The 12,191-nt window shown below is 55.8% G+C and overlaps 2 protein-coding genes across 6 annotated transcripts; both read left to right on the top strand.

Annotated features, from left to right (window-relative positions):
* Nucleotides 1–3,201: 3,201 nt before the first annotated feature.
* DCTN3 (dynactin subunit 3) lies at nt 3,202–7,604 on the top strand. 3 transcript variants are annotated; one of them, XM_074931622.1, is made up of 7 exons: nt 3,202–3,327; nt 3,475–3,559; nt 4,464–4,550; nt 5,121–5,204; nt 5,847–5,902; nt 6,520–6,579; nt 7,232–7,604. In XM_074931622.1, exons 1-7 carry the CDS (start codon nt 3,229–3,231, stop codon nt 7,319–7,321), a joined length of 561 nt encoding a protein of 186 aa, XP_074787723.1. In that variant the 5' UTR covers nt 3,202–3,228; the 3' UTR covers nt 7,322–7,604. The 3 variants fall into 3 exon arrangements, with proteins under 3 accessions (XP_074787723.1, XP_074787722.1, XP_074787724.1); XM_074931621.1 differs by having other exon boundaries at nt 5,844–5,902; XM_074931623.1 differs by lacking the exon at nt 5,121–5,204 and having other exon boundaries at nt 5,844–5,902.
* Nucleotides 7,605–8,284: 680 nt separating this feature from the next.
* On the top strand, nt 8,285–12,127 carry RPP25L (ribonuclease P/MRP subunit p25 like). 3 transcript variants are annotated; one of them, XM_074932840.1, is made up of 3 exons: nt 8,343–8,412; nt 10,456–10,591; nt 10,773–12,127. In XM_074932840.1, the coding sequence occupies exon 3, from the start codon at nt 10,782–10,784 to the stop codon at nt 11,340–11,342; it is 561 nt and encodes a 186-aa protein (XP_074788941.1). In that variant the 5' UTR covers nt 8,343–8,412; nt 10,456–10,591; nt 10,773–10,781; the 3' UTR covers nt 11,343–12,127. The 3 variants fall into 3 exon arrangements, with proteins under 3 accessions (XP_074788940.1, XP_074788941.1, XP_074788942.1); XM_074932839.1 differs by lacking the exon at nt 10,456–10,591 and having other exon boundaries at nt 8,285–8,412; XM_074932841.1 differs by lacking the exons at nt 8,343–8,412; nt 10,456–10,591 and adding an exon at nt 8,422–9,618.
* Nucleotides 12,128–12,191: the final 64 nt, after the last annotated feature.

The following is a 12,191-nucleotide window of genomic DNA, read 5'->3' as shown; positions in this document are numbered from 1 at the left end:
ACCTGGACAGTACTCACAGAGGACACGGGTGACCCAGCTAGAGCTGGGAGACACAGGCACACACACGAGTGCTCACGAGTGCCTGTGCAGGTGCATGTGGGAAAGCACAGAGACGTGCAGGCAGCTAAATCACCACACATACATGCAGATCACTTGTGCGCCCATGTACAAACTCAGTGGCATGCACACTCACACGCAGTCACGCTCACACAGGTGTGTGTGAATGCACTTGCACAGGCATGCACTTGCACACGCATGCAGCCACCCATGCATACGAAGAGGCACGGGGTGGGGGGTCCCATGAGGACAGACACCGCTGCCAGCTGCAGCCATGAGGACAGGCTCACCCCAGCACCCATGAAGCCAGGTTCCTGTCACCCATGAGGGCAGGACCTCCTGCTTCAGAGGTCGCCCCTGGGCACACCCCCAGCTCCCGGGGACACCCCCAGGGAGCACCCCCAGCTCGCGGGGACACCTCCAGCCCCCGGGGACACTCCCGGGGACACCCCCAGGGAGCACCCCCAGCTCGCGGGGACGCCTCCAGCCCCCGGGGACACTCCCGGGGACACCCCCAGGGAGCACCCCCAGCTCGCGGGGACACCTCCAGCCCCCGGGGACACTCCCGGGGACACCCCCAGGGAGCACCCCCAGCTCGCGGGGACACCTCCAGCCCCCGGGGACACTCCCGGGGACACCCCCAGCCCCCGGGGACACCGCCGGACCCAGCCGGGCGGGGCGGGCGCTGTCCAGGGTTCTGCAGCGAGCTCGCCTGCTCCGGACCCCTCCTTGGGGCAGGACAGCGGTGGGACATGGGTGGGGGACACGGTGTGGGACATGGTGGGGACACGAGGGCGACAGAGGACCCCTGAAGAGGATCCTAGGGCTGCCCCGGGCCGGTCCGCCAGAGGGACCTTGTAGGGGGGTATGAGGGTGAGCGTGTCTGTGAACGTGGGAGTGTGTTGTGTGCGTGTGTGTGTGCACCAGGCTGCGGTAAGGCATGTGCGTATGGGTGTGAGTGCGTGCACCAGGCTGCCGTGAGGTTCCCTCTGTGTGTATGCGTGTGAGTGCGTGTGCTTGTGCACATGCACCAGGCTGCAGCAGGTCTTCCCTCTCTGTGCGTGTGTATGTCCGTGCGTGCCCCAGGCTGCAAGATGGTCCCAGGGTGTTTGCTCTGGGGTAGGGATGCCAGGGTGTGAGACAGCGAAGCCCTGGCACAGAACTCCTGCGACCACGGCACAGCTCAGCACAGCCCACCAAAAGGAGCTGGAGTGGGATCGATGCAGCCTTAATTGGGGTCTCATGTCCCCTGTCACTGCCAGGCAGCGCGGGACACAGCTCATCGAGCACCAGGGCCCCGGGGATCCGGGAGGGCACATGTGGGCCTGCGTCCCCACTCGTTACACAGCTCAAGGGGTGATGTGTGTTGCCACACTCCCTGGGGGGTTTGGGGACACAGCTGCTGTCACCTGAGTAACCAGCCCTGATCGATGCCCACGTCCCGCAGGGACTGTAATTGAGCAGGAGGGAGGAAAGGGAGGATGCAAGGATGATTAAGCCTAGCAGGAGGAGCGCTGGATCCAGCCTCAGCGCTCAGCTGGAGGCAGGTGGCCATGGCATCAGTGTGTCACCACAGGCTCCAGGGATGGGATTGAAGGCCTCCTCTCAGCCCCAAGGATGAGGAGGCAGATATGCTGTGTGTTGGGCTGGGCTGTGGGCAGCCAGTGCTGTGGCTTCAGCCTTGTTCCAAGGCTTGCAGTCTGGATGGGACTCTAAAGGGTGGATGTCCTCCAACTCCAAAGCCCAACAGTGTTTGAGTCCCAGGGATGCATGAATTTCTCACCTTGAGTAAGTGACCCTGCAGCACAGGCATTTCTATACTTGTGGACATTGTCCAACACACTGGGCACAGGCCACGGTAGAGCCAGTACCCTCTAAACACAGACCAGCACTATGTGTGCAGAACCCAGCCCCTTCTGCAGCCCCCAGTCACTTCTGCTAATGAAGCCATTTCTGTTTGTCACCTTTGTGGAACAAAGCACAGCTCTTCCCCTCTGAAGATCCCTCTTCCACAGCCCGGCTATCGATCCCTGGGAAAAAAAGGCAGAGCACACAGAGCCTCAGCCTGCTCCTCCTGCCTGAGTGCTCTGCACAGCTCCTCCAGGGAGATCTGGGAGGCCACAGAGGTTGCTGGTGCCCTAGGGCACCCCACAGCTCCCTCCTACTGCCTGGCAGCACTGTCTAACTCTCTGTAGGGGATACATCTAGAAGTACAAATCTTTTTTCAGGGCACAGTGGGTTTTGCTCTTGTCAAAGGGCACTGGGAAAGCTCCCAAAGCAATCCAGCCCACATTGCCAGCCATGCAAAGTATTCGCCATTAGTAGATGGTTTTTACCTAAGAACCTGGCCTGGGACCTTGACTGGGTGTTCTCTGGTGCCTGGGGCATGGTGGTGCAACACCCAGCCCCTTGCTCACATCCCACAAGGTGCAGAGACTGCCCTCCAGCCTGAGGCAACTCTGGCACTGCCGAGGCTACATGGGCTCAGCGGGGCAGGGGCAGGCTGAGCCCTGGGGTACAGGGAACAACATCGCAAGGTGCTGTGAAGATTTCTGAACTTCTTCCTCTGTAGTTTGGAAAGTCTCTGGTCTTTTCTCTGTGGTGGATGCTGCTACCATGAATTCATCTCATCCCTTTGAGAGATCCCTGTAATTGCGAGTGCCAGTTGCAGGCAGCAACGGGGCTGGGGTTGGCTGCCGCATTCATTAGTGCCTCACTTTTTAGTGAGCGTCACCAGTGGTCGATAGGGGAAAGGTGAACCTGGGCAGGCTGAGGCCTGGGGGAAAGCCCGCGGCAGCCTCCTGAATTTCAAAGGCCCTGCATCCACACAGCCCATAGATCGCTATATCAATTTCTTTTCATATATCCAAGCGCCTCTTTCCTGTAGGACCACGCCGGAATGAAGAGTCAATCGACCGCCCAGGCAGCGGGAGGCCTGCATGCCTCCCTCTGCAGTGCAAATCACCATCGACCGGCTGCAGCCTCCCCTCCCTGACTCTGAGAGGGGCTTCGCACCTCCCGCCCCCAGCCCAGCGGCAGCCGGCTCCCTCCTGCCCACCCTCCCGGCTTCCTGGCCCAGCGAGCTCCATCTCTGTGGCAACGAGGGGGTCTCCTAGCAACAAAAACCTCACGTCAACGGGGCGGGGCGCTGTGCTTCTGGCAGGCAGCAAGATGGCGGCGGGGGTGACAGAGCTGCGGAGGCTGGAGTGGTGGCTGGAGGAGCTGGAGCAGTGCATTAACGGCGGTGACAGCGTCTGTGGGCCGCGCAAGGTGCCGGGGAGGGGGTACAGGTACCGCGGGGGGCGGCCCTGCCTGCCCCGCGGCCTGCTCTGGCCTCCCCGCGGGGCCGAGGTCCAGGCCCGGGCCAGGGCCCGGCGGAGTCTGACAAGCCCATCCCCTCCCTCTGTGCCTCTGCAGGTGGCTGACGAGCTGGTGAAGGTGCAGGTGTCGCTGAACAATATCGCCGGCAAGAGGGAGAGGATCAAAATCCTGTTTAAGAAAAGTGAGTGGCCTCGAGGAGGGCGGGCCGGGTGGCATTGGGGAGGTGGGGCTGGGGCAGCTCGAAACCCCTGTGTCGCGTTTCCCCTTCCTCCTGTGAGCCCCTGCGGTTTTGGTCTCTTGTTTTGCACATGTGGCAGAGAAATAGTAACTGAGTGAGGTCTTTCTGTTTGCGATTCTCTGCTGCAAGCTGTTATTTTCTTGATGTTTGCCTGTATTGGTGCAGTGATTTGTTCCACCTGAAATACAGCCCTTGCAGGCAGTTGGAGCGTGAGCTCCTGAAATGACTTCTTGCACACTTGGGCTTCCCAGGCACGCTAGAGCAGCTCTCCCCTCTGTGTGTGGTGGGAGCAATAAGAATCACATGCAGCCACTGGTGGATAGATCTGGGGAGCCACCTCCGAACTGACGGATATCAGGAGCGGATGCTGGAGAGATGCTTTGTCCTGCAAAGCTGTCTCTTGGCCAAGTTTTGCTGCCTGGTATTGCAGAAGGAACAGGCTGTGTAGGGAGGGTCGTTGTGGTCCAAGGCTGTGGTGGCCATTTGGTATAAAAATGTAAACTCTGTATCCTAGGGATCGGGATGGAGGACTATTGTCTGGTTTTGTTCTGAGGGCAGGAAGAAGCAGATTTCACTCACCTTTGATATTGTTTTCCAAATAAAAAGCACGTGTGCTGTTGTCTGTAACAAAGCAGTTATTTGGCTTGAGCCACTTGTCAGTTATTGGTCACAGTGTCCAAAGTCAGGTATTTTCAAGTGCTGTAGAAATTCATGAATCTGAAAAAAAAACAACCCTGAGTGGGTAGTGTTTACAAAGTAACCTGCCATATAGCCTGGGGGAAAATTGCACTTGTAAATGCAATAATGTCTCTCCTACTTTTTGTCTCCAAACCTTTTTTCATTCTAGTCGAAGATGTAATAAAATACCTTGACCCTCAGTACATTGATAGGGTGGCTGTTCCAGATGCCATGAAGCTGCAGTTCATCTTGGCAGGTATGGCATGAATTGAAAGGAGATGGGAGTTTTTATGCACTGTAAAAGTTGTCTTTTACCTAAGCTGGATTGGGATGGATTTCTTTAGTTATAAAGATCTAGCAAGGCACCCTCTTTAGAGCTGTCAGAGAGACAGTTTGTACAGGACCACCTGTCAACCTTAGTGCTCCGTTGTACATGTCCATGCTGCAGTTTTATCAGTTCTGATATTTTCAGTATTGATCAGTTTAGCCCTGAATTAATAAAAGGTTGAAAGAAATAGTGGAGCTAGAACATTTTTTCTCCTGGATGTATTGTAAACACCTTCTAGCCTTGTCCTCTTGTGCCCCCAAAGAATTTGGTTCAGTCTTGTGTTGGTATAATCTGCAAATGAAACTTTAGGTAGAGATTCTCCTGCCTTAAATTGGGGTGAACCAGGATCCAGGGATGAGCAACAGAAAAGTCTAAATCATAAACAAGCCCCTTTCTGTACAGCTAGATCAGCTGGAAAACTTGCCTCACCAGTATCTGTGAAAAGCCAAAGCGGCGTCTTACATTTACTGATGTTGCTTCTTGTCCCTGCCCGACCAGAGGAGCAGGTTATTCCTTCCCGAGCAGCCCTTCTGGAGCAGGTGAAGAATCTCCAGCCCATCTTGGACAGTGCCAGTATCCAAGGTATGCGTGTGCTTCTGCAACTCTGAGCTGCAAATGCCCCCCCCAGGCTGTTGCCTATCCTGTTTTTTCCTTTTTTTTTTTTTTTTCTCTGAGCCTCAGACTAGAGGAGAGGACAGCTAAGCACACAACCCAGTGTAAGTAAAGTAGGTACAAATTTAGTGGTATGTATGCTGCTCCCTCATGCTGCTCTGATGTCCTGTGTAAGGTCAAGGAGGTGACAGTAGGTCAGAAAGAAGGTTAGAGACATCAGCTTGGCAGAGAGAGTGAAGACTGACAGGTCATTCCTGCCTATGAGCTCTTTTTACGGCCAGAAGATTCCTGCTCTTGGCACAGGTGGAGGTGCCTTAATAATTGCTTGCCATAACATTCATCCAAGTAGTTTACTCTGATTGTAGTTCTTGACTAACGTTCACTGCAGGCTTCCCCTAACTCATGCCATCCAGAAGCAGTTAGCAGATAAACTTGGTATTTAATGTACAGGGTAGCTAGGGTTGTTTTTTTCTTATCATATAAAAGGTGTATTTGTGGTGTGTGGCACTTGCATTCAGTGAGTGGAGTTCTGCTGTGATGTGCTCGTGGAGAAGGAATCGTCTTTATTTTGGAAAACAAACAAAATGGATTTCTCTTCTGTGCTTTCAGCAGCTCCTGACCATGCAGCCAAACTACAGCGACTCTCTCAAATCCACATACAGCAGCAGGTAGTGTGAATATTCTTGACAGTCTTGGCTAGCAGGGAGGAAAAATCATTTGTCAGTGGCTGTACTGACACTTCTGTATTTGCAGTTGCTTGAACTGCTTGTGTGCAAGTACATTGCAGGGGAAGTAGCCAGGATTTCTGTTCAAAACAGAGGTTTGAATGACACTTAATAATCAGCAGTGGGCTTAACCAGCTGGCATTCCCTTTTTCACTGGGACACTGAGGTGAAACACTGCACTTCTCCAGTGCCCTATTTCTGGAAGGCTGTTGATACCGTCACCTTGTCACTTTACCCTTCCCTGTTTGAGTGCTCCTGGAGCTGGCAGTGAGTAGCCTGGGCAGTGCCCCCTTTCAGCATTTTGCTGAGTTTCCATTGTGGAGCGAGCAAAGAATGGATTCTGAAGAGAGTCAGGCAGCAGTGCAAGCCCAGGGGCTTGGGTTCTTTGTCAGTATGGGTGTTTGTAACTTCCTCTTGTCTGCTGAACCCCTTCCAGCTGCAATGAGTGGCCACAGCCAGGGTCTTAGCTCTAATCTCAGTACTGACCTGTGCTGTCAGGGGGAGGACTGAGATCTTTCGGCTCACTTACTGCTCACTTACTGTGGCTCCCCTCTTCTCAGGAACAGCGTCACGATCTCACTGACAGTGTCAAGACACTCCTTGAAGACTACAACAAGATGGTATCCTTTGAGCCTTGGGCTTGGCACAGCTGACCTGCCTGCCCATCTGCTGGGCTGCCTCCCCCCACCAGAAACTGTTGGATCCCCAGCCCCAGGTTTAATGGCCAGTGCCCTTTCTGACATGGTGACACCCGTGTCCCTGTCATACTCCTCTCAGCAGCATTGCCGAGGGCCAGAACCGCCCGTCTCTGAGACAGCAAGGTCAGGGTGCCACACATGAGCCACAGCTCACAGCGCAGCTGGGCAGGAAGGAGCAGCGCAGCCTGCGTGCTGCTGCAGATCTCGCCCTGGCTGGCTGGACGTTGGTGTCTCCATGAGGTGACTGTTGGTCCATGCAACCTACCTGAGCCGAACAGCAACTGATCCTGACTGTGTGGGATCCCAGTGCTGAGACATCTTAAAACCACAGTGGTTAGGGAAGCTCTGCTCTTTTCTGTAGAAAGCCCCTTGAAATGCAGTGCAATTTCATGGACAGTGGCTCAGTCCCTGGATGATCTGAGTCCATGCAGGCTTGTACAGGCTTTCTACAGCCTGGTGCCCCAGGCCTCTTCCTCTCCCAAGAAACTGGGATTGTAATGGTGCTGTTGGGGCACTTTGGCCTTTGTTTCTTCCCTGAAGTTTCCACATCTCTTTCCTTAAAAGTCATGTTCAGACCCTGCTTCTTTCCAAGCAGTTTGTCCAGTGGAATGAAATTCTGGTGCATCTGGAAGCAGCCAAGGAAGTGAAACCCGTGGCCGAGTAATGGCAGAGCCGGGAGCATGGAGAACCCTGGGGACCTGCTGGCCTTGGGCCTCTCTGAAGAGGCTGCAGCACAGCTTGTACCCTGCTGTCTCAGCACCATCCCACTTGCCGTGAGCATGCTGCAAGTGGCATTGCAGGCCCTCCTGGGAGCATGCTGGCCCAGAATCAGTTACGCTACTCCTTAGTATGCCACTGGTTGCAAACCTTGCACTTCCTGATGTGTTTTGTTTTTTTTTTTAGCATATTTTGAAGTCCCTTTCTGCAGTAAAGTCTTGAAATGCCAACTGGGTTGTCTGTTCTTCTTCCTGGCAGACTTGCCCTCCCTGTGGGGTCTCCCCAGGCAGGGAACAGCAGAGGCCTTGTTGCAGCCTGTTGCTGGGGGTTTCACTCAGCCTTGGTAGGTAAATCCCTTCCAGCCCCATGGCCTTCCCTGGGCCGTGGCACAAGTTCTTTTGGCTGAGCAGAGAAACCGCTCTCACATTCATCCTGCCTCTGCTCTCCCTGTCCGGCTCTTCCTCGTTCAGAGAGGAGCATGAACTGCCCCTTGCCTGGCCTAGCCGCAGCCTGGAATTTGTCCTGACACAAAGGTCTTCCCGAGTTCGAGCTCACGCTTTTTGGAAGGGTCCCCAAACCTCCTGCTCGGTGAGATACTGCCCAGCCGCCTGTGACGCAGGCGCAGGGCAGGACCCCAGCAGGGAATGTCGGAGGAGCCTGTCTATCCCTGCGCTCTCCCCTGGTCCCCGAGCACGCCACGGCGCGCTGCAGGACTCCAGAAATGCCCCCGTCCCGGCCCCTCCGAGAAAAACGAGCACGGCGCGGCGGAGCGGCTCCCAGCCTCACCCGCCCCGCCCGCCGTGGGCAGGGCCGGCAACTCCCGTCACACCCCGCGGCGCGGAAGGGGCGGGGCCTGGCCGCCGCCGCCATGTCGCAGGCTCCCGGGATCCCGCCTATCGCTGCGCTCCGGGGCGGTGACGCAACGGGGGCGTGGCCCTGGAGCTGCGCCCCGCCTCCCCTCTTCCGCCCGCCTGGCGCCTGCGCGCGCCTGGGGCTGGCTGCCATCTTCTGGCGAGGGGCGCGCTGAGGCGGCCGCAGGTGAGAGTCGTTCCCGCGTCCCCGCTCCCGCTATAGCGAGGTCTGGCCTCCCCCTAGGCACGTAGTAGTGCAGCACGGGCCCTTACAGCGGCTCCTGGACGCCCTACAGACCCTCGTAGTGGGGCTTCCCTCTCCCCCCTGCCTTACCCCAACAGCAGCGGCCTGGCCTCTCTTCAGGTCCCCGTAATGGGGTCTGTCGCTCCCCCTCGCCCGCCTCATCCCCCATAGCAGCGCCCTTGCTTCCCCTCAGGCCCCTATGGAGGCCACTTGGCATCCCTCCTACCGCGGTAGCCGGCGCTTGGCCTCCCCCCGTCTTGCGTTTCCTGTCGCAGTGGCGTCCCCTTTCCCAGGGCCCCGTAAAACCAGCCTCGTCTGCGCCCCTAATCCCTATAGCAGGGGTTTAGCCAGACCCCCTCAACCGCCCACGTCGCAGCACCCCAGTAATAGCTTGGCCTTCATGCAGCAGAGAGCTCGAACGGTACCAGCCATCCTGTGGTAGCCCAGTCGCTATCGCAGATCCTGGCGGTGCTCTTCCCTAGCAGATCGACGTGCGTGCCGGGCCCCCAGGCACCGATGTTGGACGGCTGCCATGCGGTGGGCGAGGGCTGCCAGGGAGGGACGTGTTTTGTAGGTACAGAGAAGGGGCATTGACCTTCCCCGTCTCCATAGGAGATGGGGTACAGGGTCGATGTACATGACGATAGGGAGACACTACAGAGAGACTTGGATAGATTGGATTGGTGGGCCAATGTTAACGGGATGAGCTTCCACAAGGCCAAGTGATGGGTCCTGCACTTGGGCCACAACAACCCCTGCATGGCTATAGGCTTGGGGAGGTGTGGCTGGAGCTGTCTGGAGGAGAAGGATCTGGGGGTTCCAGCTGACAAGCAGCTGGACATGAGCCAGCGGTGTGCCCGGGTGGCCAAGAAAGCCAACAGCATCCTGGCATGTATTAGAAATAGGGTGACCAGCAGAAGTAGGAGGGTGATAGTTTCCCTGTACTCTGCACTAGTGAGGCCACACCTCAATACGAGAGAAATATTGAGGTGCTGGAGTGAGTGCAGAGGAGGGCAATGAAGCTGGAGAAGGGCCTGGAGAATAAATCCTGTGAGGAGCAATTGAAGGAGCTGGGACTGTTTGAGGAAGAGAAGGCTGAGAGGAGACCTCATCACTCTCTACAGCTCCCTGAAAGAACACTATAGAGAGGTTGGTGCTGGTCTCTTCTCACAGATAATTAGTGACAGAACAAGAGGGAATGGCTTTAAACTCCAACAGGGGAGGTTTAGACTGGACATTAGGAAAAAGTTTTTAACAGAAGGAGTGGTCAGACAGTGGAATGGGCTGCCCAGGGAGGTGGTGGGGTCACCCTCCCTGGATGTGTTTAAGGGTCGTTTAGATGAGATGCTGGGGGATGTGGTGTAGGGGAGAACTTTGTAGAGTAGGGCTGGTGGTTGGACTCAGTGATCCCAAGGGTCTTTTCCAGCCTGAATGATTCTGTGCTGGCTCTGGGTGAAACGAAGCTCAAGAGCCTACAGATAACAAAGCCTTAGTGCTGCATGCTTGCGCACCTTGGGCTTTCTGTGGTGGGGTGGGAGGTGCCCTACACAGATTAGGCAGGCCTCAGTCAGGATGCCAGTAGAGGGACCCTGCCTTGGCAGAGGAGGGAGCTGTGAGACTGGATCTTTCACTTTCCCTTGGAGAATCCTTTTTTAGTTCATCGTGTGCCTTTCTTTTGTCTTGCTTCTTGCTGGCCACTTATCTCCAGCCTGCAACCGCTGGCTTGCCATATTCCCTGTGGCCTGCACTGTTTTTTCAAGTATCCAGTCCATGGCCTTTCACCTAGGCTGGCCAGTTGTCAGGCTCAGGGTCGCATGACCCTGTTACTGTATGTAACTGAGCTGCTGCAGGTGAGCTGTGCCTGGGTTCATTGTGTGCACATTCTGATGCGGTTCATGGGGTGGAGCTGTGATCAGTATCCCGCTGGCTTCTGTTCCCAATAACCTCAGCTCACCCATTTGTTCTCTGCTTTTTCCTGAGATACAGCCTGGTTTTTTGACTTCATCCTGCCTAGGCCTGCAACACCAACCCTGTTCCTTTTCCCCACTTGTCTGTCGGGGCCCAGGCTGCCCTGTGGCAGTGTTCATCCTGTAGGTACTTGCTGAGGAAGACTGCGATACAGGTGAGTCCTCAGCATGGGGAAGGTGTTCTTGGTGATCTTTTGGATATGCCTTTTCAGGATCCCCAACTCCAGTAGCTCAGCGTGCCCTTTAGGGGAAAAGGTGTAGCTAATTGTGGGGAGGGTGCCTTTGCACAGCAGTTGCAGTGTGAGTTTCTGTTAATGGATCCCTTTCCATTTTCAGCACTGCAGAATGGAGAACTATAAGAAGACCAAAATTGTGGAGAAACCTTGTCCTCATCCTTTCACTGACCTGCCCCCTGATATTATTGAAATGAAAGTGAAGGATGGGAGCAAAATCAGAAATCTGATGGGCTATGCCATCAGCAAGATGGAGCTGGACTCAGTGAGGCAGATCCTTTTCACTGGCTCGGGCAAGGCTGTCAGCAAGACCATTACCTGTGTGGAAATCATGAAACGAAGGCTCAAAGAGCTGCACCAGATCACCAAAGTGCTCTTCAAACAGATCGAAGAGATCTGGGAACCGATTGTGCCTGAGGCAGGCCTTGATGCCTTGACAGTGAAGAGAAACATTCCTGCCATATGTGTCCTACTCAGCAAAGACGCCCTTGATCCTCAGGAGCCAGGATACCAGGCTCCGGGCTCTTTTGATGCCTTCTGGATCAAGACCCTTAAAGCAGAGTCCCAGGGCCAAATGAAGAGGAAGCAGGGTGGAGGCAGGGGAGCTAGCAGCACGGGAAAACACCCTCGGTCTGCTGGAGGAGCATCTGGGGAGCCCTGTGCCAAGTCCTGAGACACCGATGCCGTGTGTGGGTGTAGTTTGGGGGAGTTACAGAAACAAGCCAGCTGCTGTTGTAACTGGAGAGCTGCTGCTGAACGTGGGGGCTTGCAGAGTTGTTAGGGGAGGGCAGGAGACTGTTTCAAAATGGATGTGATTGTAGCTGTCTGAAACTGTTTTGACAAGTTCCCGTGTCAAAGGCTGCCAGGCTGTACTCCTTACCGTGCGGTTCAGGGAAGGCAGGAGTCGTCTCTGCTTGAGCAAGGACCGCTGGCACCTGGTCAGCAAGCCCCAGCGAACGGCTCCTCGCTGAGCGGGGTTTCAGCTGCTCGGGGTGGTGCGGCAGCCCAGGTAGCAGCCGTGCCTGCCGGGTGCCTGCCCGTGTGGCCGGCGGAGGCGGCTCTTCCTGCGGTGCAGAGGAGAGATGGGACCCCGTCCGGTGTTGCCGGATCTCATGGGGCTGCGTTGGTCACTGCTGTGCCTCCGAGTGCCGTCTGCTGAGCTTGTCAGGTGGTTGGAATGTCGGACTGCGGGGATACGACTCCATCTGCGTGCACATAGTGCCCTTTCAGCTCTCCCTTCACCTCGGTGGAGCTGACGGTTACACCCCTCTCTACCACAGTGTCAGGAGTCGACTTGTCACAACCAGCTTGAAATTCTGTAGCTGCGCGAGTGCCCTGGGGTGGTAACGGTAAGCTCCAAAGGACCCTGTTCTTTCCCCTTTCTGCTCCTTTATAATGCACAGAGATGGGTTTAAAATAAAGTTTCCTCTTCATGTAACGTGAGATTTGTCATGTCTTCCTCATCCCACTGGAGGTCACCCTGTCAGCGTTGTTGGTGGGGCTGCTGCTGCCGGCTGAGTCT

Source organism: Athene noctua, chromosome Z (assembly GCF_965140245.1).
Source record: "Athene noctua chromosome Z, bAthNoc1.hap1.1, whole genome shotgun sequence".
NCBI classification, from domain to species: Eukaryota; Metazoa; Chordata; class Aves; order Strigiformes; family Strigidae; genus Athene; species Athene noctua.
The sequence above is the reverse complement of the archived record's forward strand: the minus strand, read 5'-3'. Positions and strand labels throughout refer to the sequence as shown.